General features: G+C 37.9%; 1 protein-coding gene across 9 annotated transcripts in view; it reads right to left on the minus strand.

The window, feature by feature from the left end:
* Positions 1-26,873, minus strand: part of LOC141409959 (uncharacterized) — a 248,235-nt gene that overhangs the window by 201,284 nt on the left and 20,078 nt on the right. For 7 of the 9 annotated variants that reach the window (XM_074036442.1, XM_074036432.1, XM_074036403.1 and 4 more), the window contains one exon: positions 23,138-23,351. In XM_074036442.1, coding sequence (XP_073892543.1) covers positions 23,172-23,351 — 180 coding nt within the window. In that variant the 3' untranslated portion in view covers positions 23,138-23,171. Of the gene's footprint in view, positions 1-17,198; positions 17,335-22,962; positions 23,352-26,873 lie in introns of those variants that run through there. The other 2 variants (XM_074036452.1, XM_074036454.1) reach the window with 2 other exon arrangements.

The raw sequence follows: 26,873 nt of genomic DNA on the forward strand, positions 1-26,873 counted from the left end.
CAATAGCCCTTCTTTTTACTAAAATAATGCAGACTTTGTTGAATAGCAATATGTCTAACTGAAAATATTTGGGGCATTGCTTGCAAATAGGGGTGGCTCTATATCTAACTGCTGACCCATGAAAGGTAAGCAGAAATCATGGGATGGAGCTTCTAGGGCAGCATGTTGAAAAGCTGGGCTGATTCAGTCTGCAAGCCCCATTTGCCCCGCTGCCTTCTCACTTTTCTCTGTCTGTTGCACAGATGCTGTGTTTGAAGAGGATTGGCCAGATTGTGATTTTGAAGTGACAAATCCATGCTAGGGAGGGCTAAATGAGAAGGTGGGGAGAGGCTGAGTCTCTGCTCTTACCAAGGTTTGCCACATCAATCAGCTTGGGATTACCTGCCTCCGTACACCTCACAATATGAGAAAAATAAAACCCTTGATTTTTAAGCCACTGATTAGGAGCCTCTGTTCTTGATAGTCAAATATAATTCCTAACTGATGCAAGAGGAACATTGATCCTTACCCTCAAGGCATTTATAGTGTTCTGACAAAACAAGGTAGACATTTAGGTTTGACCTAATTAAACAACATAGACTTGCATAGAAGTGAATGCTTATACAAATGCTACCTCTAAATGCTACAGGTGTTCAAAACAGAAAGAGAAGAGTGTGGACTAGAATTTTTGAAGAAACATTTTCATGGTGTGGGAGGGACCTGTGCTTGTCCTAAACCTTGGGGAGATATTAATAACTAGAGATCTAGGAAGAGAATTCCAGGCAAGAAAAACAGCAAGGATTTTGTCACGCAGTGAAGAAAAGCATAATTGCTAACGAGCTGACCCAGAAGGAGGAGGGCAGACTATGGGGTAGCTGAAGATGAGTCGAATAAGTAGTATGAGACTAGGTGACAGCAGCCTTGAAAATCCAACTATGAAGTTTGATTTATGGGCAGGGAGTAACTGTTCATCATTAATTCTTCATGTCTTTTCCTGGCCCCTTTGCTACTCTGTAATCCCATGTTTGTAGTTGCTTATAAGATAGTTCCACAAGATATCCCAATTGAACCTAGATTTAGTTTGTCTGAAAATAAAACCCACCATTTTCCTTCATCAAGTGACTAATGGCATTATTAACCATCCAGGCTTCTAGGGTAGAAATTTTGGAGTTTCCTTTGACTTATTTTTCCTTCCCCAACCCCTATATCCAGTGCCACCTAATCCCATCCTTCCTTCCTTTGAAATGTCTCTTGAATTCATTTATCTTTCTCCTTTTCTACCATCACCATCTGTGGCTGTCTCTTCACTCTGTTTCCCAAAAGAGTCTAACAAATCTCCCCACCACAGCCTTTCCCTGCTGTAGTCAACACTGCCAGAAAAATCTTCCTGAATGACTACTTAAATCACATTACCCTACCCCTACCCTTCAGAAACCTGGAATTTCCTCTGCTAAGCTTATAAGACCTTTGATATTATTGCCATCCTACCCATCTACCTTATTTCCTACCACGCAGGAACCTGAAACCAATGCTGTAGTCATCTGGACCTCCCAAGATCCTCCCTCACTCTACACTCATTCCCAGTTCCCACCCATTTAGAATATCCACTGTTTCCCTTTTTACTTGTCTAAATACTATTCATTCTCAAGATTCAGCGAACTAACCTCTTCCTCCAAGATTATTTTGATCAACACTGATCTCTTCTTTGCCCAAATTCTATCCCATAGACAGTTTAGAGTACACAATGTATTAATTCTAATTATTTATGTGTTTCAAGCTTGCCAGCCAGGTAGATAATAAACTATTCTAAGCTCTCTGAAAACTGGAACCAGTTTGCCACCAACTCTTAAGATTGAGGAAATCCTATGCAATTCATCCTTGCTGTTCCCTGTGAAAGTCATCTAGTCTCTGCCAAATCATATCCAATGATACACCCTTCAACAGAGCAGATATTCAACAAATATATCTATTCATTTAATAATTTATTAAATTTGTGTGATATTATGTTAGAAAAAAATTCAATAAATATTCATGGATCATTTGATAGAAACAATTAGCTGATTGAGGTTTACAGATGATGACATTATGAATGTATGTTTTAATAGACTAATCCTTTTATCCACACCCATGACTGTTGACTCTGCCATGAGAGTTTCAGACACACTAAGCCTATATAGCTTATATTAATTACAAAAACTGAAGGAAGTTCCATTGTTCTACAAAATTTATTATGGTTTAATGACCACTGCTTATAGTCCAATTACTCCTCATTTATGGACAGATCTACTTTGAATTGCTGGACAATTAACCATACCATTGTTCAAAAGGCAGTAACTATTTTTAGCTGAAAATTGAGAGGTATAGAAGTAAACTAGGTGTTCCCAGTGAAAATTCCTAATGAATTGTGACAATTCATATCATCCCTTTTCATTTATTGAACCACTCAATATTATTGTAGTTATTTCCTCTTAATTTAAAGGAAACAGTTCCATTGTCAAGCACAAAGAGAGTACCTAGTCAAAGGTGAATTTAAGAAAGAAGAATTATATCCTTAAAGAAATAACTCATAATCATCTTATAAATAATTGATACCTGTGCTAATTTTGCAAAAACAAGAAAACTAAACAATCAATAAATATATATTGTTTTTATATATTTGAACACTTATTATTACCAAATCAACTACATTGCTTTGTTTTAACAGGTCATATGATACATCAGAAAAAATTCCAGATAATGTGTTTTTAAATTTTTCCTTTTATCTTGACATCACTAAATGATTGGGAGTATTCACCATTGAGTTCTTTAATGACAATATCCTTTTCTTTTACAAATGGCTTTGAAGTCTTCCACCGCCTGTTACAAGTATTTGGATACTTCCCCACCAAGGGTGGGCAGGAAGCCAACACAAGCCACCAGGTGCCAATATTACACCTGACAAATTAGCCACACGACTGGAAAAGGGTGGGTCCATCCTCCCGTTAGAGGTTCATTTCCTCTCATTTTCCCATGAACAGGAAGTCATTGGAATGGGAAAAAAAGCTTTCCTTAAAGAACCATCTGATCGAAGGTCTGAACTTGTTAACTCCCTGCTAACAAGCAACTTGAAAACAAATTCAAACGAATCACAAGACTGTATTTACGTTGACTTGTTTAACCCTGCTGAGGGCCTGGATTCTGGGATGTTGGGATTCATTTTACACTTGGGGTGAGGAGTGTGCTTGGATGTCATATGGAATAAGGACAGTTGACAGAGGAGGCGGATGCATGATAGCCCTTGCACAAACCTTGGGAACCTAAAAGACTGAAGACAAGATCTGACTGAAGCCACAGTTTAGGGACAGAACCCTATTTAATTCACCCAACTCAAAAATGTGATTTGAAGAATTTGATCAGAATTGACCGATATTCCATAAAATGCTACACGGTATTCATACAATACTTGATTCAGTTAAATCCTCTGAATTAATGAGTTGTAACTACCTCCTAAAGATCGGTTATAAAGCTTGATGAGTATAAAATAAAGCATAATAAAAGAATGTTTTCCAGCTGAAAAGTAATGCAAGAATAGAGCTCTATTTATCTTAACAGCATAGAGATAACTACTGTATTATATGTTTATAATGCATAAACAATTGTTAAAATATATTTTATATACTAGTTTTTTAAAAGTATTCCAAAATGACATAACATAATGCACAGTGTTCTACAACTTACCTTTTCACCTAACAACATGTTACTGACATCTGTCCTTGACAGTTTATACAGTATATTCATTCATTTTAATTGATATATCCAATCAACTCCCTTAATTTTTTGCCAACCAGATAGGTAGAAAATGGCAACATATACTTTTTGAAATTTTACATGTCTTTTACCATTGAGGTTGAGCATATTTTTCAAATGTTTGCTAGACATTTGCATTTCTTCTGATAATTATATTTTATATCTTTTGCTCATTTTTTAAGTGTTAGTTACATTTTTCTCATTAACTTAAAGGCATTCTTTGAATAATAGATAGTAACCCTTTTTTTCTGTCATGTATAATTCAAATATTTTGTCCCAATCTGTCACTTCCTCTTTAACTTTTTTTTTTTTTTATGAAGTCAAATCTGTCAGGTTTTTCTTAATGGCCTCTGGATTTCTCACCTTGTTTACAAAGACCTTCTAACCTAGGATTATTTTTTTTTAATTTATATTTCATTCTGATACTGGTATAGATTTGATTTTTATGTTTAGAGCTTTATTCCATCTGGAATTTACTTTTGTGTATAGTATGAGTCCAGATGGTGAGCCAGTTGTCCCAATACCATTTACTGAACAGTCTCTATTTAGACACTCATTTGAAATGCCTCCATATTATCTGTTAAATTCCTCTATATTCTTAGTTCTGCTTCTGGACTCTAACCCTTTTGATTAGTTGATTTCTCTAGCACAACACTTGTGTATTAGATTTCTTAGGATGTATAGCTTGTTTGGTAACTACTACGCAAGTCTTCTCTCAAACTTTTTTTTTTATGACTACTGTCATGTGTTTCCCTTCCAAATCAATTTTTTTTTTAAAATGGAGTCTCACGCTGTTGCCCAGGCTAGAGTACAGTGGCACGATCTTGGCTCACTGCAACCTCCGCCTCCTGGCTTCAAGCAATTTCAGCTAATTTTTGCATTTTTTTTTTTTTAGTACAGATGGGTTTCACCTTGTTGGCCAGGTTGGTCTCGAACTCCTGACCTGAAGTGATCCACCCACCTCAGCCTCCCAAAAGTGCTAGAATTACAGGCGTGAGCCACAGCCTGGCCTAAATGAACTTCAGAATAGGCTGCTTAAGTTCTATTAAAAATCCCATTGCATTTCAATTGATAAAAACTGAGTGAAATGTTACATCTTAAATTCATCTGATTTAAAGCACAATCAATGTTTCATAAAATAAAATCACACATTTTACAATCCTTTTACAAATTAAACTATTATAATAACTAGGATATACTGTCATTATTTTTGTTATGTCATATCAAAACTTTCAGGGGATACAAATGGAAACACTTCCTTTTGATTAACTGTTCAGTCTACCAAACAGTAGCCTATTCTATGCTAGAAAACTCTAGTATCTGTTATGAGAATACAGAGATACATGTGGCATGATCTTTGTCCTTGAAAACTTACAACCTAGTTAAGAAAATAAAGCATATATATTTATATATATACACATACATATAAGGCATATTGATTAATGCATATTGATATAAGGCAGCATATTGCTTCCAGCTTATGAGGAATCAAATGAGTTACTGTAGAAAATAAGAGCACTAAGAGTACAAAGGCAGGAGACTCAAGGCAGAGAAGTTAGAGTCTCTCTCTTATTTTACAAAAGAGAACGTTTAAGGCCCAGACATTTCAAGTCACTGAGCCAAGTAGACAGAAAACATCAGGTCTGCTGATTCTCATCCCAGTGACTTGTCTACCACATCAAATAAAACTCACACTTATCAGTGTCAGTACTCACAAACTGGTTTTTCAAAATCAGTTAAAAAAAATAAAAAGACAAAGAAAAGATTGCATTCAGATAACTCCATTACAGGGATTTCTTTTCATCTATATGACATCAAATACCAGATATTAATGATGTTTCACTTTTCAACCAGTGGTTTTGACATTAGAACATATAGCCTATATCTAGGTAATAAAATGGGAGGGTTTTTTTTTGTTTTTTTTTTTTTGCCCCTTTACACAATTCATCCCGTTGTCGTATTTTAAAGCCCTCAGGTAACAAACCCTAAGACCCACAGGAATCTTTACACCAGCAGAGAAGAGATTTATAAAACTCAACATCAAATCTACTTTTGATTTTCCCTTGAGTTTGTTTCTGTCAATGTTAGGCAGGTAACACATTTCAGCTTTTAAGCCATGGAGTGATCTTTTTTTAGAAAAAAAAAAAAAAGTGCACTCACAGCTTTAATCTTATATTTCTATGCATATTGAGTTAAATGTTGTAAAACTATCAATTCTGTCAAAACCTAGCAAATAGAAAACAAGACACCATGCAATCTTAATGTCCAAACTGACTAGTGATTATCAGAAATTAAATGTGCAGGAATTCCAAATCTTTTTTGATTTGAGATGTCTAGATAACTTTTGTTTTTCCATAATTGTATGAGGTTTCTACATAGTATTTAAGAATCAATTATATTGCAATTGATGTAATTAACTCTAATAATCCATTAAAAGTCAGTAGGAGGGCTATTCAAGTCAATAGAAAAGAAGGAGTATATTATGAAGGTGTTATTAACCTATACAGAATTTTACCAGACATTTTCTTTTCTTACATAATAAATACACAGTGGTTAGGAAGGCTGTCATTATAATTTAATGTGAACAATAGTCCATCACTTCTTTTCCTATGCAACTCTTAACTAATTCCATGTACCACGCACAAGTAAAATGAAACCTTTTCTAATCAGAGTACAGTCATATCAATCATCCATTACTCCATGATTAAAGAAGAGGTCCTTTCCCAGCTAAGTGGAAGAGAATTGGTTACCAGCAGAAGTTTCAGGCCCACCTTCTCTTTCAGTTGACAAGTCTCAGTTTCTGATGGCTGTCTGTACTTTGCAATTAATAAAAGCAAAAACGCCATCCAGAAAGTTCTGTTTAGAATACTCTGGCAACCATTAAATTGCCACTGAAAGCATGACTACATGTTGCCTTGAACATCAAGTGAATGTTTGAGCATTCCGATCTTTTGAATTAAGGGGGATATAAGCTAGTCACCTTGACAGCATTCCACAGGTCTACTCTACTTCCTCAGGAGTCTTGTTTGGCTCTAGCTATGTACCTCACAGACATCTAAAACAGTGAGCCTCAGTAGAGCTAACCCTACTGGGATTCCAGGTGGCAGAGCAAGTTCAAGGGTCTCAGCTCACTTTTCATTCTTTCTCCATTATTCCCAGTACAACAAGATGGAAATAAAAGTCAGGAGAGCACAATTTAAATCACACATCACCAAATGGGCTGTCCTTCTCTGAAAGAACTTTCACCTCGCCCCAGTTCCCAGTTGTGCTTTTCCAATCTGATAATGAACAAAAATGTACTCTAATATTTGCATGAAAGAACACTTCATTCATAGTCTTATCCACTTATCCTACTATAGACTTCATTAGGAATACAGACTGTGTTAGCTTCTGCTGGTTTCACATATATATCATGGTAACTAGCCCTAGCTATGTGGGCAGCAAGCATTATCAGGAATAATAACACTTCCACACAAAGAACAGCCATGCCTGAAAGAGTTATAGAGCCACAGGGGTTGCAGGGGAAAGAACAACATCCCTGGACTCAGAAGGTGGGATGAGTACAGGCTCTGCCACAAATTGGCACATACTGCCACAAACAGGATCGAAAGAATATCATTCCTCTGCCTCAGCCTCTGTACAATGGGTGGAGAAAGAACTCGCATCATAGGCCTGTTATTAAATTAGCCCCATTAAATCAAGATTAAATTAGACAAACATGTAAAATAAGCCTTACAAGAAGTCATAAAACATTACACAAACGTGGGATTGTGTTTGTGCTTATAGCATTATTCAAAGTCACAATAAGTTCTTAAAGCCAAGGGAGAAAAGGATAAAACAGCAGTTCTCAAACTTCAGTGCACATGAGATTCACCTCGGGTTTCATTTCAAAGTACACATGCCTGTTTCCCAAGTGAGGCCGATTCGAACTACAGGCTGAGAGACACTGGGATAAGGGATAGGCTGAAAATTGATTCCTATGCATTCATCAGATAGTTTAAGTACTAGGAAGCCTTAGAGGATACAAATAATTACAAGATACTGCTCAAATGTCAGGCAACTCCGGCTCTACATGTAGAGAGATGACAAATATCCAGAAATAGATAAAATATAAAGCTCTGGGTGTCAAAGCAGAAAAGCAGCTAATGAGTAACACCTCTTCTAGTTTCCCCCTTGAACCAGAACCTCGAAGAGGCTTCATATTCCCCGAAAGGAAATTCTGGTTCACTCTTACTCCTAGATAAAGTACACACTGTCAGTGCTTTCTGGTCCCTTATGCATGAACCTCACTCCTAGGCCTCAAGAGTCAATGTGAGTCCTAGAAGTCTCCGCCAGGAATCAGGGAGAGAGTGTGGACCCCATGCTCTCTCCTGGAAAACCAGGCCTCACCATGAAGTGGCATCTCTCTCACTCAAAAAGTTCATCTCTGATATTGAACAAAGAACCATTTTCATTCTGGAGAACTCCTGTTTTCTGAGGCCTAGGTGCAAACTGAACAAACCAACCACAGGCCTGGGCAGTCACAGTGACTAGCACATGAGACTCGCCCTCTGAAGGATCCACTTTGAATCTCCTCCCCACGGCTAGTCCCCGAGAGAGCATTTGGGCACAGCAAAGCTGTGGCTTCAAAGTCACAGTAACTTTCTACATGCCTGGGAGGAGATAGAGAATGTCACCTTCCTTTCTTCTGAAACTCCCACTGTCCCTTTGTACAGGTTCAAGAACACAGAGAAAGGAGACCTGGTCCAAGAGACAAGAGGTCTGGGCTGCCTGTCTGCCCTACCAATAACAGGCTAGGAAACCATCTCTCTTTCTTTTGCCACATCCTTTTCTAAAGAGGAAAATTCAGGAGATCAGCATCTACTCCAACTACTTCATAAGATGAAAAACTCTTTTGAAAAAGTAAAACATGGCCGTGTGCAGTGGCTCATGCCTGTAATCTTAGCACTTTGGGAGGCCAAGGCAGGTGGATCACCTGAGGAATTGGAGACCAGCATGATCAACGAGGAGAAACTCCATCTCTACTAAAAATACAAAAAAAATTAGCCAGGCGTGGTGGCACATGCCTGCAGTCCCAGCTACTCGGGAGGCTGAGGCAGGAGAATCACTTGAATCCAGGGGGCAGAGGTTGTGGTGAGCCAATATTGCTCCATTGTACTCCAGCCTGAGCAACAAGAGCGAAACTCAGACTCAAAAAAAAAAAAAAAAAAAAAAAGGAAAAGGAAAACATGTCCCTGAAATATAAGAAATTAATATCAAACCCAAAGTACAATAGTCAACCTTGGAAATATCCAGATTGATTATGAACATTGTGCCTCAATTCTCTAGATAATGTTTTGTGGCTTTGCTTTGGAAGTATAGGCTGGTCCTCTGATAAGTCACCAACACTAATTTCTTTACAGATAAAGACATGCAAGACTAGGTTACTGGAATTCTCTATGTGTGTCTCTCTCTCTCTCGCGCTCTCTCTCTCTCTCTCTCTCTCTCTCTCTCTCTCTCTCTCTCCATCTCTCTATCTCTCTCTCCAGGCCTACAGAAGCTTGAAGTGCTGTTGCTCTGGCCAGTACTCTCCCACCCCCAGCCTCCACCTGCCCACACAGATCTGGAGGCACCCAAGAACATATGACCCCAATCGCATTCATGTGACACCTTTGTTCAGCGCCAAATTCACTTGAGAGGGGAAAAAAATACCTCAACCAGGAAATACATCTTTTACAGCTATTTCATCCTCCCCTCACGTGGCGCTGGAATATCGCTTTAAAGAACATTCTTGTGGCATTTCCAGTTCTTTTCCTTTAGGACTGCAAACAGGAGTAGCCCATCCAAGGGGAAACTGCTCCCCAGCAGAGCCGTTCTTCAAAGGGGACTTCTTCAGGCAGGAAAAGGGAACGTCTGATACTGGAGCTGAATAAACACACTCATCAAGCTGAGTGCCAGATTGGAAATCCAGGCGCTGAAGCGTGAGGCCCTCCAGCCGCACACCTCACGCATGCTATGGCTCTGTCTCTCTCCTCTCTTTCCTTCTCTCTCTGTCTTTTTTCTTCCATTCTGTAATCTTCTTCACTCAAGTGACTTAGTGGTCCTGGGCATACAACCATCGTTTTTCACAACTATTAACTGACTAATCTAATCAGCTCCAGAGGTTTCAAAGCCCATTTTTTAATCACAGACTCTTCTACCATCTCTACTCATGCAGCTCACTCTGTCTCTCAACACACGTCTCCCCACAGCCAACAACCTTCCTCAGAGTAGCTCCTTTTAGGGCAGGGCAGATTATTCACACACACAATGTTTCAAACCCTGGGTGTGTGGCTGCTAGAATCCTAGAGCTTGATGGAAACTCCAAAAGTGTGTGTGTCTGTGTATGTGTGCGTGTGTGCGTGTGCGTGTGTGTGTGTGTGTTTCTTCAGGAAAAACTACAAATTTGTAATCTCAGAAAGATCGTAGTCTACCCTGGACCCTGAAAGAGTTCATCCCCATTTACAGGTTGGTTCAGTGGCTCACAGTCTAGAGTAGAAGTGCTTCCAAATAATTAAACTAAGTTTTTACTACAATTAGTTATTCTACTTGAATAGCTGCTCACACCAAATTCCAAGCCACAAGTCATAGCAGGTTTAAGCTTAGAAACCGTAATTTATATTGTCCATACTGGAAAATTTCAGTTTTTCTTTTAAATTTTAAACAATTATGCCAGTAAATGTTGTGATTATTCAGATAATCTGGACATTAGTTTTAGTTGTTATCTATACCAGCAATCCCTAACCTTTTTGGCACCAGAGACTGGTTTCGTAGAAGACAATTTTTCCACAGACCAGGGTCGAGGGATGGTTTCAGGATGATTCAGGCACATTAGAGTTATTGTGCACTTTATTATTGTTACATTGTAATATGTAATGAAATAATTATACAACTCACCATAATTAGAATCGGTGGGAGCCCGAACTTGTTTTCCTGCAACTAGATGGTCCCATCTGGAGATGATGGGAGACAGTGATGGATCATCAGGCATTAGATTCTCATAAGGAGCATGCAACTTAGATCCCTCACATATGCAGTTCATGATAGGGTTTGAGCTCCTATGAGAATCTAATGCCACCACTGATCTGACAGGAGGCAGAGCTCAGGCAGTAACGCGAGTGATGGGGAGCAGCTGAAAATACAGATGAAGCTTCGCTTGCTGGCCCACCACTCCCCACCTGCTCTGTGGCCCAGATCCTACCAGGTCACAGACCAGGGGTTGGGGACCCCTGTTCTATATTATACATATATCCATACATACTCACGTAGACAAAGACAATTCCCTGTGAATTTCCCACCTCACAATTTCAGTCCCATTAGGATTTTTTTTCAAATATCCAAAACAGGCAGAGGGTTTCACATTTACCATTTTGTTCTTAATATCTAAACCCTTTTCTAGATATTTCCTTGAGGAAAAATTATTGGATGATAAATGTCTTGGGGAAGGTTTGTAAAACTCTATAGCAACTAATTTAAAAATGAAAAATCAGCTCTGTAATTTACTTAGTTTCTATCCATAATTGACTGCTGGCTCATTCGTCATCATACTTTGTGACTATCCCATATAAAATGTCCCTTTAATGAGCCTTATAAACCTAAGTTCCAACAGAAACAACAATAACAAAGAGTCAAGACGAAAAGAATGGTTAAGTAAATATCTGGTCAGTAAGGATCACCGAGCTCCAAAGCATTTTAAATTTTTTCCCCATAATAAATGCTTAACCTCAACGATTCAGTCATATCCCACTCTCTTGTCAATATTTATGCATAGAAATTTATCTTTTAAAACACAAGCTGAGCCTCACACTGTGATTCACATTTTCAGAAAGTTTGTTTATTCAGAATATTTTTTAGTAATTGCTGTGGAGTAATCATAAAGACAATCCAGTTGTCCTTATTGTCGTTAACCAGCAACAACAAATGTCCAGAGTAACCATGAATTTATAAATTTATTTTAATACTTCCTTAGAGCTGTGTGTGTCTATCTTTGGAGAAAGAGGAAAACCTCTAACTCAGCCACCCAGAGGCTGTCTGACAATACCTGGGTATTTGGCAATAATTCACAAAAAATAGATTTTTCATTTTTTAAACGATTTTTATATAGGCATCGTCATCCAATAATTACCTGTCAAACTAAGAAGAATAAAGGTCACTGACTCTTTTTAATCATGAGGACTCTAAAATGCACCTCCTCTCCATTTGACGTGCATAGATTAGGTTCTCCATTGTGCAACCATCGGCACAAACATCACCTTAGACATGCAAGAGGGACAAGGTGGGAGACGTTCATTTCAGTTACCTTTGCCCAGGCTTTATTTGTTCTGCAGATAAAAAACTTTGGACTTCTTTACCCAACCAGTCATCTTGCACAAACAGTAAACTCCCTCAAAACTTTCTGTTCCCATGGGACCCTTGAGAAAACAAAATGAAAAAAAAAAAAAAAAAAAAAAAAAAGCATGATTGAAATCTACTTTCTTCGGTCAACATCCTAACATTGAGCAATTTCTTCACATCTTAAAAGGGACTGTCCTGGCGTCAGAGTAAGAGTTAGTGAACTCCCTATTGATCAAATAACTGGAACCAGTAGTAACCAGAGTCAGAATTCAGAGATTACAAACACTTGTTCCGTAACCATTTCCCGTTCCTCCCCAGAGCATCACGAGGACCTTATTCATGTTCAGTTCACGTTTGGAAAGCAGTGGTTTCTAAATTTTTAGATCACATATCGTAAAAATTTTCGAGCATGTCCATGCTATGCATTTTTATTTATAAATTACATATGTATTACTCTATTCTATGCATCAAAAACACATGCACCAAAAAACAAAAAAAATCTAAATTTAAGATGAAACAAAACATTGAAATAAATAGAAGGTTAAATATATTCTTTCTGTACACCAATGGATCATTTTGGAATGTTCATGAGGTTGGATACCCTAAATCTGAGCCCACTGCTTTAAGAAATGCAGTGAACTGTCATTCTCCCACATCCAATCACCACTTTGGCCTAATCAAAAACCTGTTTTCAAGAAAATATCTGCTATTAGTCATTATCATCTTCTGTGAAAAAGGACCCATCATTATAGTGAGGCTTCCAGCAGTATCTGCATTTTAAGTGTATGTCTAATTATGAGAAGAAAACTTTATTTTCTTTTCATATAATGTCAGGGATGCCAAAATAATTCAAGATATTTGGAGGATTGAAAATGTTTCCTGGTGGCCCTGATCTTGGACAAGTTGGGAAGCTCCCCATCAATGTACATACCTGCATATAAAGTGGCAGCAGCAAACCTAGTAAATACAAAGGTTTTAAGCAAACTTAGTAAACAAAAAGGTTTTAAGAACAGCAAATTGGTTAGAAAAGGTAAGGTTAACATGTTGGGTAGGAAATTTTTCTGAGTTGACGAGTTAGATAAAGACTTTTATTAATTCAATAAAAAAATTATTTTTGTCCCAAATAATCAATCACAAGCACTTGCATAGCTCAAGTACTTACATTTTTCATGAATTTATGAAAATAATTTTCCCAGGGGAAAAGATGAGCAATACTCTAAATTATTTTCATCTTAGTGGATATGAAGTTGAAAATTTTTTTAGAAGTCTGAATTATCCATCAAACATATGCATTGATCCAATTCACCAGGTAACCGCAAAATAGTCTACTTAACTCTAACTTATAAAAACAAAAGGAAAGTGGAGAGTGGAAACAGCTGATCAGCTGTTGAGAATGTCTCTTATGTATGTATGGGTACATATACTACACATACACATATATATGTAAACACATACATGTAAACTTGTATGTATGGAGAAGCTCCTGCCATTCAGTTTACCATCCAGTTGGGCAAATTGCATACCCATGAAAAATTATAAAGTGATTTATCAGCAGGCACAAAATAATATAGCATAAAACATATCAAACATCTATGTGTTGGCAGAAAAGAGTGGCATATAATTAAAATCTGATTATTATAAATTTCCAGAGAAAAACGGGGGCAAACATTTCAGAAAAATAAATTGGCATGATAAATGGAAAGAAGTTTAATGTAGCAAATCACACCCTGAGGACACAGGTTTCACTAATGTGGGAAAAGGACCCATACGGACAGAGTATGAGCTATGAAATTAAAGTTAATGGATTGATAAAGGACAATTGATATGACAAGCCAAATTTTAGTTTTGCTTGAAACATCCAGGTAAGTAAGGCAACATTCATATTGTTGTTGTTGTTGTTGTTGTTGTTTTGCTTAAAATATCCCATAATTTCCTTTTATGCTATGTAAGACAACATAAAGATACCAACATAAGAAGACACAAAATAATACTAACCTCATGTCAGGGAACTTGACATGTGTGCACAAGAATTGTGCATGCTCTTGGACCTGTTCAAGCTTCGACCTTTGTTTCTGAAATGTCGAGGTATCTCTTGTGTCATCGTGAGCCTCCTCCCCTGGCCCCTCAAAGTTGTACCACTGAATGGACATAAACTATGCCAGAAACGATAAGACCTGAGATTTGCTGAACACCACCAATTCTTCTGTCAACATTCCTGTCCTGAAATCTCCTTTTACTTAACAAACTTAGATCACTTTGTGTTTATGGCACAAGAGAGAAGAAAGTGGAGGCAAATAATCAATTATTTCTCTCCAAAAGATAATTCTCAGAGGGAAACTGATACCACCTGTCTAGTTTATCATGCACTGTCTGGGTTCACTTTTTTCTTTGTCATTGTCACAAGCTTCTCCACCTGTGTATTACCCAAACTGCTAACAAGAATGGAAGCTCATCCGGGGCAAAATCTGACTTTTCAATTTATTTTATATTCCCTATTATGAGTCAACGAATTCAGTTTCAGCCCCCATGCATATCAGGAACTCAACATGCTTGTTAAGCAAGAGGTGAACACCCCAGTTTTGCTCAGACTGTGTTTTAAAGAATGCATTAAAAAAAGAATTCATGAATGAATCAGCTCATCAAGGTGATCATCAAGTTATGGATCAGATACCCACAATTTCATTGTTTGGTTATTGAAAAAGTCAAAATGACCAAACCACAAATGACCAGAATAGATGTTTTGCATATTTCATAACTAGACTTAATATTGAATATATTGCACAGCAGTTGGTTGTGAAAACTGTCAAGTCAAAGCTAATTAAACTAGATTTTAACCTCCATAAACCAAGGGGAGTGTGCCCGTTTTGTCAACATGTTGCACCAGCACATAGCATAGTGTCTGCCACACAGTGGGTGCTTATGGCAGCTTCTCAAGATGAACACATCAATTCTTTCCCTAGTTGAATACACAAATTATTCCCCTCTTGTGATACCGAATCTATTTGTCCAACTCCTGGATCCTGGGTTCTCCCATGATTGCTTTGGCATATACAAGAGGGAAGAAGTGATCTGTATGACTTGCAAGGCTAGGTTTAAGAATTTTTGCAACTTCCACCTGGATTTCTTGGAACACTTGCTTTGAGCAAGTCTGTCACAAGAAAAGAAGCCTGATTACCAAGAGACCAGAACGTTTGCTAACCATGTGGAGAGAGAGAGAGAAAGAGAGAGAGAGATTCCTGACTAGCCAAATGCCAGACGTATGAGTGAAGAAACATTTAGATGGCTCCCGTCTCAGCTACAATCTGACTACAACCAAATGAGAGACAAGAACCACCCACAGGAGTCTATCAGTCCCAAGAACCATGAGCGATAGTAATAAATTGTTTCATTAAGTCACTAGATTTAGGGTAGCTTATTACACAGCTATAGATAACTGAAACAGTGTTAAATGTTTATTGAATAAGTAAATGGATTGATAAAAGAAAGCCACTTAGAATAAAGGGTTCCCAAAAGAACCCAGTGAAATCCATTAAATAAATTATTTAGGTGATGTCAACAACAGTCAAGACTATCAGAAAATTGGACAACTCTGTGGGTAATTAAGGCCAAGAGGAAATCTGCTACAGAATAGAGAAAGTAATTTTTTTGAGAGTGGAATTTTCCAAATTCACTAACCATCTTGACCGTATTCATTAGATGATTGCTCAGTGCCCTACTTCCCTTTCCACAAAGTAAACTCACAATTGCATTTCAGCCATGATCCTAGGTACAAAGGAGAAGAAAACATATTAACCAAGAAGGAACATGGGGAACCAGGGAAAACAGACTTTGGGGAGCCTGATCTTTCTATGAAGACTCTCACTCTTCTCTCTCTTCCTTTAATTTTGTGGAAGAGACTTTGGGCTAGGTAATACTGTGTAAAGCAACTAAATATAGCGAGAGATCAGGGTGGGTGGGAATGGAAACAAGAGGCTAAATGTTGAACACTAGCAGCTCTTACCTCATCACATCCCCCATAATTGTGCCATTATGCACACAGAGCTCTTCAGCTGGGTATGGTCACCATTTCATAATGATAAGAGATCAGTTAATGACCTGATCCACATCTTTCATTGTTTCGATGATTGCAAATAAGTCTGAGTCACTCTACCATCATTCTTACCACAGGCACAATTGCTTTTCTTTTTTCTTTTTTGTTTTTTGGCGAGGAAAATAAACATCAAGAGGATGTATTTAATCTTCCTTGGTGTTTTAACTTTGTGCCTTTTCAGATGAAACCACATCAGGGTCTGGTCCTCTCTTTTCTGAGTATCCATTTCTTATGGCAGAATAAGTCCTTTTCAGTGCACAAACCCACCCTACCTCCTTCTCAGTTACAGAATACTCCCCACCCTGCCCCAACATGAATACACAAACTCCCCATTCCCAAAGAGATTCCAATTTTGTCAGAGCCCAAATGTGTTCAAAAGAGGTGCTCTTGCAATCACTGGAAGATGGAAGAGGAAAAGACATTTTTCAGTAGCCACAGGCAGGTTTGTAGGCATTGGCAGATGGCACATGGAATAAAATATAGAAGTGCTTTGACTAACTCTACACAATCAACTTCACAATGCAGTTTACAACAAAAAAGATATGATTGACAGTCTCCATGGATCCAATAAACCAACCATCATCAAATTTTTTTTATTTGTCTGTACAAACAGGATCCAGAGGAAGCTCAGGGTCACCTGTTGGGCAAGCAGCCCTTCATGGTCACTCTGAGCAGGCTAGGGGGCAAAATGGCTTAAACAGAATTTAGGGCAGTCATTAAGAAGAATTATCAGATTTGATGGACAAAGTTCTTGAAATCTAGCTTCAACACATGGGAAAATCTTATTTCCTATTGACTCTATTGCCATTTTATTCAAATCAATTCAAAATGATTTATTGTCTGGTATTGTCTGGCACTGAGGATGGAGAATTGTAAGATCTGTCCTCAAGGAGCTTTCCAGAGTGATGGGTTATGGAAGTATGACTCCTGAATTTCCCATAAGAAGGATAAGGACCACGTGTGCCAGACATTTTTTGTTGTTGTTGCTGAGACTCAGTAAGTACCGTCTCTGACCCTAAGCTCCTCCCATATCACAAGGACTGAAAGCCTGGAAACTACATTTCCCAGGCTCTCTTGCCCATGGAGTTCTTGGTATAATCTTCCATTGAGAGGTGCTCTTGCAATCACTAGAAAATGGAAGAGAAAAAGACATTTTTCAGTAGCTACAAGCGGGTTTGTTACGCGTTGCAGATAGCAGACATGGGGCTATGTGTCAGCTTCTGAGCAATCTTCTGAGAATCATCCACTTCAGTGCTGTAGGCAGCTAAGACCATTGGTGGCAACTTGGCTTCCCAAGGATTCCAACACTTCATATTTCTTGGAGGTTGACCTTCACTCCCAGCCCTCCCCGTGATTTCATAAAACCTCTAATTCCATGTGTTGTATTCCTTCTTAAAGGACTAAAATACTTAGAGAATATTAGTCAGAATGGGATAGATATATTTCAGTCATAAACACCCTCCCAACTCTGAACAGAATAACAAGATAAGGTTATTCTTCGTTCGGGACATAGGCTGATTGGTTTCCCATCTTGTACCTAAGATCTCTGTGGAAGAGGAAGACAGTACATAGAGAAGGCATCCTAGAATAAAGGTGACACAGTACTTCTACTCACATTCCATTACAAAAAAAAAAAAAAAAAAGAACTGTCTCAAGGCCCCAATTAAATTGTGAAGAAGGGTGAGACTATGGTCTTCCTCTGTGCCCTGAGGGAGGAAATGGTATGATGAACACATTGCATCTTATCAGGCTTCTATTTTTTTAAATTAAATCTGATGGTTATATTTGATACTAAATGCTGTGTCCTGTAACAAAATTCTAAAATATGTGGCATAGACTTCATAGTCCAGTAGTGTTTCTAGAAACATGTAATAGGCTGGATGGCTGGAGATCCATATCATGGAGTGGAAAAACACTTGGCAACATTGTTGCATTTGGTAACCTGAAAGACCACATGACTCTTGAGCTTGTAGGTGAAAAATAACATGTGTTGGTTGCTATTGACTGCTTTTGGGAACACAATAAAACAATAAGAGGCTACCAGGAAATAATTAACTGGTTTTTGAGCAAAGATAAAAAGGACAAGCATCTACTTCTAGAGCTCCCTTTTGATATCAACTTCTGTATTAGTCAGGGAAAGTAATGTTCACTGCCATAACAAACAATCCCCAAAAGCTCAATGGCTTAACATCTAAAAGTTTATTTCTTACTCACAAAAAGTCTAATCTGGATATTCCTCTGAAAAGGGATTCAGGGATCCAGATTTCTTTCATGTTATGGTTCTACGTCTTCTGGCATCAGGGTTATCCTGGCATTATCCAGCCAGAAGATGAAGAGAGGGAAAGGAGAGAGAGAGAGAGAGAGAGAGAGAGAGAGAGAGAGAGAGACTGAGAGAGAGAGATTGTCTCTCTGGCTGAGCAATTGCTTCCTAGAAGGAACTCTACACTGTGGAAAGAGAGGAGGATAAATCTTCATTGGTCAGCTAGCCATTTCTGCATTGGACTCTGAAGTTTTCTTTTTGTTTCTTTTTTGCTGCCATGTAATTTATTTTCCCCACTTTAATAATACAGCTTCCTCCTGTTCTTTCCAACTTCTCTTCCTTTTTCTTTTGACATGCACTTTCCCTTTCATCTCTTATTTGATCTTGCTTGCTTTTCTCTTTTATTTTACTGCTAATAATAATTAACCATAGCGTCCTACTCTCTACTCTGAGTAATTTCTAAGCATGAGGTCGAGAGAAAAAGATGGGGCTGTCATCTTGTGGGAGGAAGTTACTTTAGTACTTTTTCCTGCAACTCAAATACCATCTGATTCTGACTGTTAGGAGTGATAGGCATTGGAAGGGAGATGTCAAAACAAATCTACATGGCAAATAAGATATTTGCAAGACTGTTGATGATTTTTATGCTTCCATGATCCAAGTTCTTCAGTTTTTCAGGTTTCATGCTGGCTTTGGGGTAAAAGTTTCCAGTGTTGAGTTATTTTCTCTTTATTCAATTATTAATAGGGACCACTCGTTACTGCTGGATGAGAATGGCAAATGTGATTGAAATCATTTTCAACTCTTTAACAACACAATTATAATATTTAGACAGTTTTTTTTTCATTTACAGATGTAACTCCTATCCATTTTTAGTTTGGGGAAAGAAATACACATGTTTTAAATGTGAGATTTGAGTATTTTACCATATGCAAATGCCACATCCCCCATAAGAAGCAACCAGCACAAATAACTATTTCTTCCCTACAAGCTACCTCACCCTACACTTTACTTTTTGGTTTAGGACAGAAGAATAAGGCTTTAGTTCCTAACCTTTCAAAGTATTCCCCACGTTGAGTCCAGGATCAGTCTGCTCAGAAATTTGAGTTTTCCAAAATGGAGGTTCTTCAAAGAATTAAAAATAAACCTTCAATATAATCCAGCAATTCCCCTACTGGTATATATCCAAGAAAATAAAATCAGCATCTCAAAGAGATACCTACACTCCCATGTTCATGACAGCATTATTCACAATAACCAGGATATAGAAAAAACCTAATTGCCTATTGACAGATAAATAAATTGTGTAATATTTACACATATATATACACATACATATATATGCACATATATACATATTTGTATATATGCATATGTATGTATACATACATGCGTATATATGTATGTATATATTGGAATACTACTTAGCCTTTAAGAGGAAGGAAATCCTGTCATTTGTGACAACAAAGATGAACTTGGAGAACATTATGTTAAATGAAATAAGTCAAGCACAGAAGGAAAAATATTAGATGATCTCACTTACATGGGGAATCTAAAAGAGTTGAATTGATAGAGGCAGAGTAGAGTAGCAGTTCTTGGGGACAAAGGGGTAAGGGAAATGGAGAGATGTTGGTCAAAAGATACAAAGTTTCAGTTATGCAGGATGAAAAAGTTCTAGAGACCTAATGTATAACATGGGGACTGTAGTTTATAATACTGTATTGTATACTTGAAATTTGCTAAGAGGGTAGATCTTAAGTGTTCTCACTACCCACAAAAAAGGTAACTATGTGAAGACATGCATATATTAATTATCTTGATTTTAAAATCAACTCACTATGTATATGTATATCAAAACCTCACACTGCGCATCTTAAAAATATACGATTTCAATTTTTAAAAAGAAATTTGAGTTTTCTAACTTGAATTAAATCTATGTTGAGCAAGACTCAGTCCTCTCAATTTCACTTCATTATTTGGCAAAGGGTCCTAGTAAAGTCACAGCATCCAGCACCTTTCTATTTCTGTGGATTTTTTCCTCTTTTCTGGTGGAATATTGACATGACATTAGAGCCCTGGAAACTTGACAAGCTTCTAGAAGCACTTTTGAGAATACGAGCACTGTTTTGTATATTTGGGGCAGCAAAAATAATACCAATACATAATATTTTTTATAATCTTTATATGCTTGTCAGATATTGTGCAAGTATTGTCCCCTTTAATACTCTTAAAGTGTTAAGAGGCAACTATTATTATCATCCTTTTTAAAAATTATTTTATTATACTTTAAGTTCTGAGATACATGTGCAGAATGTGCAGGTTTGTTACATAGGTATACACATGCCAGGTGGTTTGCTGCACCCATCAACCTCTCATCTACATTAGGCGTTTCTCCTAATGCTATCCCCCCCCCACTCCCCACCACCTGACAGGCCCCGGTGTGTGATGTTCCCCTCTCTGTGTCCATGTGTTCTCATTGTTCACCTCCCACTTATGAGTGAGAACATGCGGTGTTTGGTTTACTGTTCTTGTGTTAGTTTGCTGAGAATGATGGTTTCCAGCTTCATCTATGTCCCTGCAAAGGACATGAACTCATCCTTTTATGGCTGCATAGTATTCCATGGTGTATATGTGCCACATTTTCTTTATCCAGGTTATCATTATGAGCATTTGAGTTGGTTCCAAGTCTTTGCCATTGTGAATAGTGCCGCAATAAACATACGTGTGCATATGTTTTTATAGTAGAGTGATTTTTCATCCTTCTTATTTTGTAGATTAAGAAACTGAGGCTTGGAGAAAGTAAGTCAAGAAGATATGGCTCTTAAATACTGCCTTGGGAACTTCAACTTGACTCTATTTGACTAGAAAGCCTATAACTTAACCACTCCATTTCCAGTCTATTTCCATAAAAATGACTCAAAGAGTTTGCATAATTATGATGGGAGTTGGACAAAGTCAATCAGCAGAAAAGAAGAAAAAATTGCAAATTCTTGTGGAAATGAATCATAGCAATAATAATTACCACCAACATTTCTTGAGCACTTATTGTATGTCAGGCACTATTCTAAAGCCTTCGACTGGACTAACTCATGGAATCCTCACAATGACTCTAAGAGCGATGTGGTGCTGAGAAGAATGTATATTCTGTTGATTTGGGATGGAGAGTTCTGTAGATGTCTATTAGGTCTGCTTGGTGCAGAGCTGAGTTCAATTCCTGGATATCCTTGTTAACTATCTGTCTCGTTGATCTGTCTAATGTTGACAGTGGGGAGTTGAAGTCTCCCATTATCACTGTATGGGAGTCTAAGTCTCTTTGTAAGCCTCTAAGGACTTGCTTTATGAATCTGGGTGCTCATAAAGTGAATATATATTTAAGATAGTTAGCTCTTCCTGTTGAATTGATCCCTTTACCATTATGTAATGGCCTTCTTTGTCTCTTTTGATCTTCCATGGTTTAAAGTCTGTTTTATCAGAGACTAGGATTGCAACTCCTGCTTTTTTTTGTTCTCCATTTGCTTGGTAGACCTTCCTCCATCCCTTTATTTTGAGCCTATGTGTGTCTCTGCATGTGAGATGGGTCTCCTGAATACAGCAAACTGATGGGTCTTGACTCTTTATCCAATTTTCCAGTATGAGTCTTTTAATTGGACCATTTAGTCCATTTACATTTAAGGTTAATATTGCTATGTGTGAACTTGATCCTGTCATTGTGATATTAACTGGTTATTTTGCTTGTTAGTTGATGCAGTTTTTTCCTAGCATCGATGGTCTTTACATTTTGGCATGTTTTTGCAATGGCTGGTACCGGTTGTTCCTTTCCATGTTTAGTGCTTCCTTCAGGGTCTCTTGTAGGGCAGGCCTGGTGGTGACAAAATCTCTAAGCATTTGCTTGTCTGTAAAGGATTTTATTTCTCCTTCACTTATGAAACTTAGTTTGGCTGGATATGAAATTCCAGGTTATTCCAAAATTGACCACATAGTTGGAAGTAAAGCACTCCTCAGCAAATGTAAAAGAACAGAAATTATAACAAACTGTCTCTCAGATCACAGTGCAATCAAACTAGAACTCAGGACTAAGAAAATCAATCAAAACCGCTCAACTACATGGAAACGGAACAACCTGCTCCTGAATGACTACTGGGTACATAACGAAATGAAGGCAGAAATAAAGATGTTCTTTGAAACCAATGAGAACAAAGATACAACATACTAGAATCTCTGGGACACATTTAAAGCAGTGTGTAGAGGGAAATTTGTAGCACTAAATGCCCACAAGAGAAAGCTGGAAAGATCTAGCATTGACACCCTAACATCACAATTAAAAGAACTAGAGAAGCAAGAGCAAACACATTCAAAAGCTAGCAGAAGGCAAGAAATAACTAAGATCAGAGCAGAACTGAAGGAGATAGAGACACAAAAAACCCTCCAAAAAATCAATGAATCCAGGAGCTGGTTTTTTGAAAAGATCAACAATGACCCTAAGAGCTAAGTCCTATTATCTTTCTCTTTTTTTCAGGTAAAATTGAGGCACAGAGAAATTAAGTTACAGGATCACACAACTAGCCATAAAGTAATTGAAATAAGAGCATCATGAACCTATTTGTCCCCCATGGAGATAAAAATGGACAAACTGGAAATATAACTATTGTAAGTTCTTCAGCATGGCTTACCTTCTGTGATTTGCTCACATGGTCAGAACCGTCCTTAGGTAACAAGCATGCCATGCTCTGGCCCAACCTCTGTCCTCATCTGAATGTAGGAAGCTTTGGATGATGTCTGCGTATCCTCAGAACAGTCTCCTAACCATTCCTCTCTCAACCAGACCCGGAGGCATGCAGTGCCAAGGAGCTCTTCTGTCCTATTGAAAGCAGAGAATGGTTCTCTCTGAAATAAGTACAAAGAGCAAGCAAATTTAGTCAGTTTATGCAAAACACAAAATGGCATCTGCCATCTGGAAAAACACACTAAAGCCGTGAGCCGTCAAGCCCCTTTCAAGACTTTGGCATGTAAAATCAACATTTTTTTTTTTAAGTCTGAAAGGTCCATGTGAACTTCCAGCTTCATTAAATGTAATTCACCCTGCCCCCCAACCCCGATTACTGTTGCTGACATCCAATCACCTATCACACATAGTTCCCCATTTTAAAAAATTAGATACATATGTAGATAGATAGACAGATGACAGATAGATAGATAGATAGATAGACAGATATTTTTTACTAAGTGGTGAAAAGGTCTCTGAGAGATAAGCTTACCAATAGAGGATTTTTAAAGAAAATAATAAAGAAATATCCTTCATAATTACCTTCTTTTTCACGTTTAAAATGGTTTAAACAAATAAACTTGCCTTTATGTTGCCTATATAAACTTGGAACCTAGTTTGTCACTGACATTCCAGAGGCCCAAGATTGGGGGTTGATACTGCTGGTGTCTCTGCGATCACAAACGCCTGATCTTGCCTCCATCTGCACTAACCTCAAGGAGCTCAAGACAGATGAGAACAAGAAGGGCTGCTTAGGTTTTGCCTTAGTGCCAGGCTGAGTAAGCAGGGCATCCAGGCAGAAATATGTCCAGCAGACAGGAACAAAAATAAGGTAAGATGCTGTCAATGCTTCATTAAGAGTTACATTTAAATGGGTAGGAACTGAGACCTGAAAAGTCACTGATGCAGTGTCAGGGGAGGGCTGATCAAACCAAATGCACTGAGAAGGAACAGAATCACCACTGAGGATGAAGTTATCCATGGTCTTCGAATCAAGGAGGCTGGGGCACAGTCAGAAATAGCGATCAAGACAAGAACACTGGACCAAAACACAAGGAACAGTAGCTAACGTGCAATAAGGGATTCCCATGGCCTAGCTACTTTACATCCATTAGATCATTGAGTGTCACAACAATTATAGGAGGAAAGTACAGTGCATATGAGAAAACTGGAGGCCAGAGAGGTTAGGTCATACTGCTAGAGGAGGTGTTTAGATTTAAATACAGATAGTCTGATTTCAGAGTTTATCCCTATAACCACCACATTTTACTGCCCAGCATATGTATGTAGAACCCAAGACTAGAAAGATATACACCATAGGCTGCTTTCTCCTGGTGATAGAATAACAGGTGACTTTTATTTTATCCAATGTATTACTCTGTATTTCCATATTCCCTATTTTATAATCAGAACTTTTCAAAGGTTACTGGGAAACTAAACTTGCTTAATGGAAAAAAGAAACAGAAACTTCATGAGTGAAGAAAACTTGGTTTTCTTAGGAGCAGAAAACCATATAAGGCAAGAGGTTGGTGTCAGGATCTGAATAGTACCTAGGATTAGTGCTGGTGCTGTTCAGAACAGAGTCTGCTGCTGTCTCTTTCCTAGTCAATGCCATTCCAAGGCCGAGGATCTGTTCCCCAGGTCAGACAATTGGGAGTAGGGGAGGGATTGTGGGGGGCCAGAATGAGGAACGGTTCATTTCTCCAGGACTGATCTGATCAGAGCATCAGATTCTCCACTTCTTTTCTTAGTCAGCACAATCTATCTATGTGTATTTGATCGTGACTGTCTCATTCCATCATCTTCTGCCACATTTAGAATTGCCTGGTGACACTTGCATCAAAACGACTAGTCTTTTGATCATTTCTTTCCCTTTCAGATTTAGGGAGATGTGCCGAAGTCTTCCAGAAGTCAGCATGCTGCTCTAATAGGAACAGATGTGAGTTTGGAATCCACCGGACCTCACTGAAACCCTTAGCTCTGTTGCTTATCAGCTGTGTGACCATGGACAATTTATTTCACCTCTTTGATCCTCAGTTTCCTCATCCGTAAAATGCAAGATGCTAGGAGGATTGGACTGGCAATATATATTGTTGTTGTTGTTGTTGTTGTTGTTGTTGTTATCAGCAACAGTAATAACATTAGATACTATCACCCATGAGTTGCAGCAGAAGACCCATTCCTGCCACTCCTGGATGGTTGCCAAGTTGCTGCAGAAATGATGTGACAATGGACTCCAATATATTATATTATTGAAGTGACATTCTCCAACTCCAGGGCCCGAGGAGCTTGCTGCTATCACAGAAGCTCCTTTAGGCCAGTCTTTTGAGTGTCACTTACACCAGTTTGGAAGTAATCTGCTTGCTCGCCCTTCCAGCAAAGGATGTCATGATCAGCTAATGGAAAGTGACAAGAAGGGATATAATGAATGAGAGGGAGTTAAAGTTTGGGATAAAAAAAGAGCCTTGTTCTTTTGGGGAATGCACAATGCTAAGCATACCATGTTAAATCGTGCGTGTCAAATAATGGACTAATTAAGAATCTTCATCCATTTTTTTCACATCTCATTTTTGTTGTCCTTTGAAAGATGTATTTTCAAATTAGCTCTTAGCTCTTTAAATAAGTACCAACAGGAAATAAAAAGACACCTTGTCTATCAGAGAAGCAAATGATAAACTGAAAAGAAAACACATGGGAAAGGAGATGGAGGTTTTGTGGGAGATGCTGAGAAGTTTTTATCATCATAGCAGCAACTTCTTGAATAATGGAATTTAATAACATATAATAAACTATGATCCAGGAGAACTCTGATTCAATCCCACTAATTGTTTGAGCCAGTGAAAGGAAGGCAAAGTTTACTATGCCAACATGCTGCTAATGCCACTGAACACCGCAGGGAACAGACAATTGTTCCCAGCTGCCTACCTCCTCACACAGAGGGGGCACATGGTCCCTGCCCCAAACACCGAGCTGAATCTCCAACTTTCAGTGACAATCCTAGTTCTAGGACCTTAAAGTCACAGAAATGTAATTTTTGCAATCAACAAACTATTGTATTAAGCAGAGAATGGAGGGGTAACTAGATACAAAGCCCCCAATTAGATTATAAAGAATAATAACCAATATGCTTTCAGGCTAATGCCAAAAAGTACAAAAACCTATTATAAATTTAATTGAGCACATGATCATAAGCACTATTTTTCTACTTACATAGTTTTGCTGTATTAAGGTAGATTCCAAATAAAGAAACACTTTTTTTTCATTGTTATTGAAAAGGGTGCTTTTTTTCTTTTCACTTTGGATCATTTGACCAATGTGAAAAATGAGAAGGTATAATTAAGAAAAAAAATATTTTTTCCTGTCTTTACTCAGTTTTTATTTAAGTATAAAAATTAAGAAGAGAAATTGAGGCAATTATTTGGATAATACAGGCCTCTCCTAAAAGATGAGGTTTCTAATGAAAATACATTATTTTCGCCTGAATTATTCAGATAATGCCCTTAGTTTTCTACTTTATTTTATAGGTGTGGGTCTGTCTGTTGATTAAAAAAAATCCTTTGTAATCATCTTAAATGATTCTTTAGGTTTTTATGACAATTAAATATATAGGGGTTTTGGTACATAAATCTTATATACCTCAGGAA

This window comes from Macaca fascicularis, chromosome 1 (assembly GCF_037993035.2).
Source record: "Macaca fascicularis isolate 582-1 chromosome 1, T2T-MFA8v1.1".
Classification (NCBI taxonomy): domain Eukaryota; kingdom Metazoa; phylum Chordata; class Mammalia; order Primates; family Cercopithecidae; genus Macaca; species Macaca fascicularis.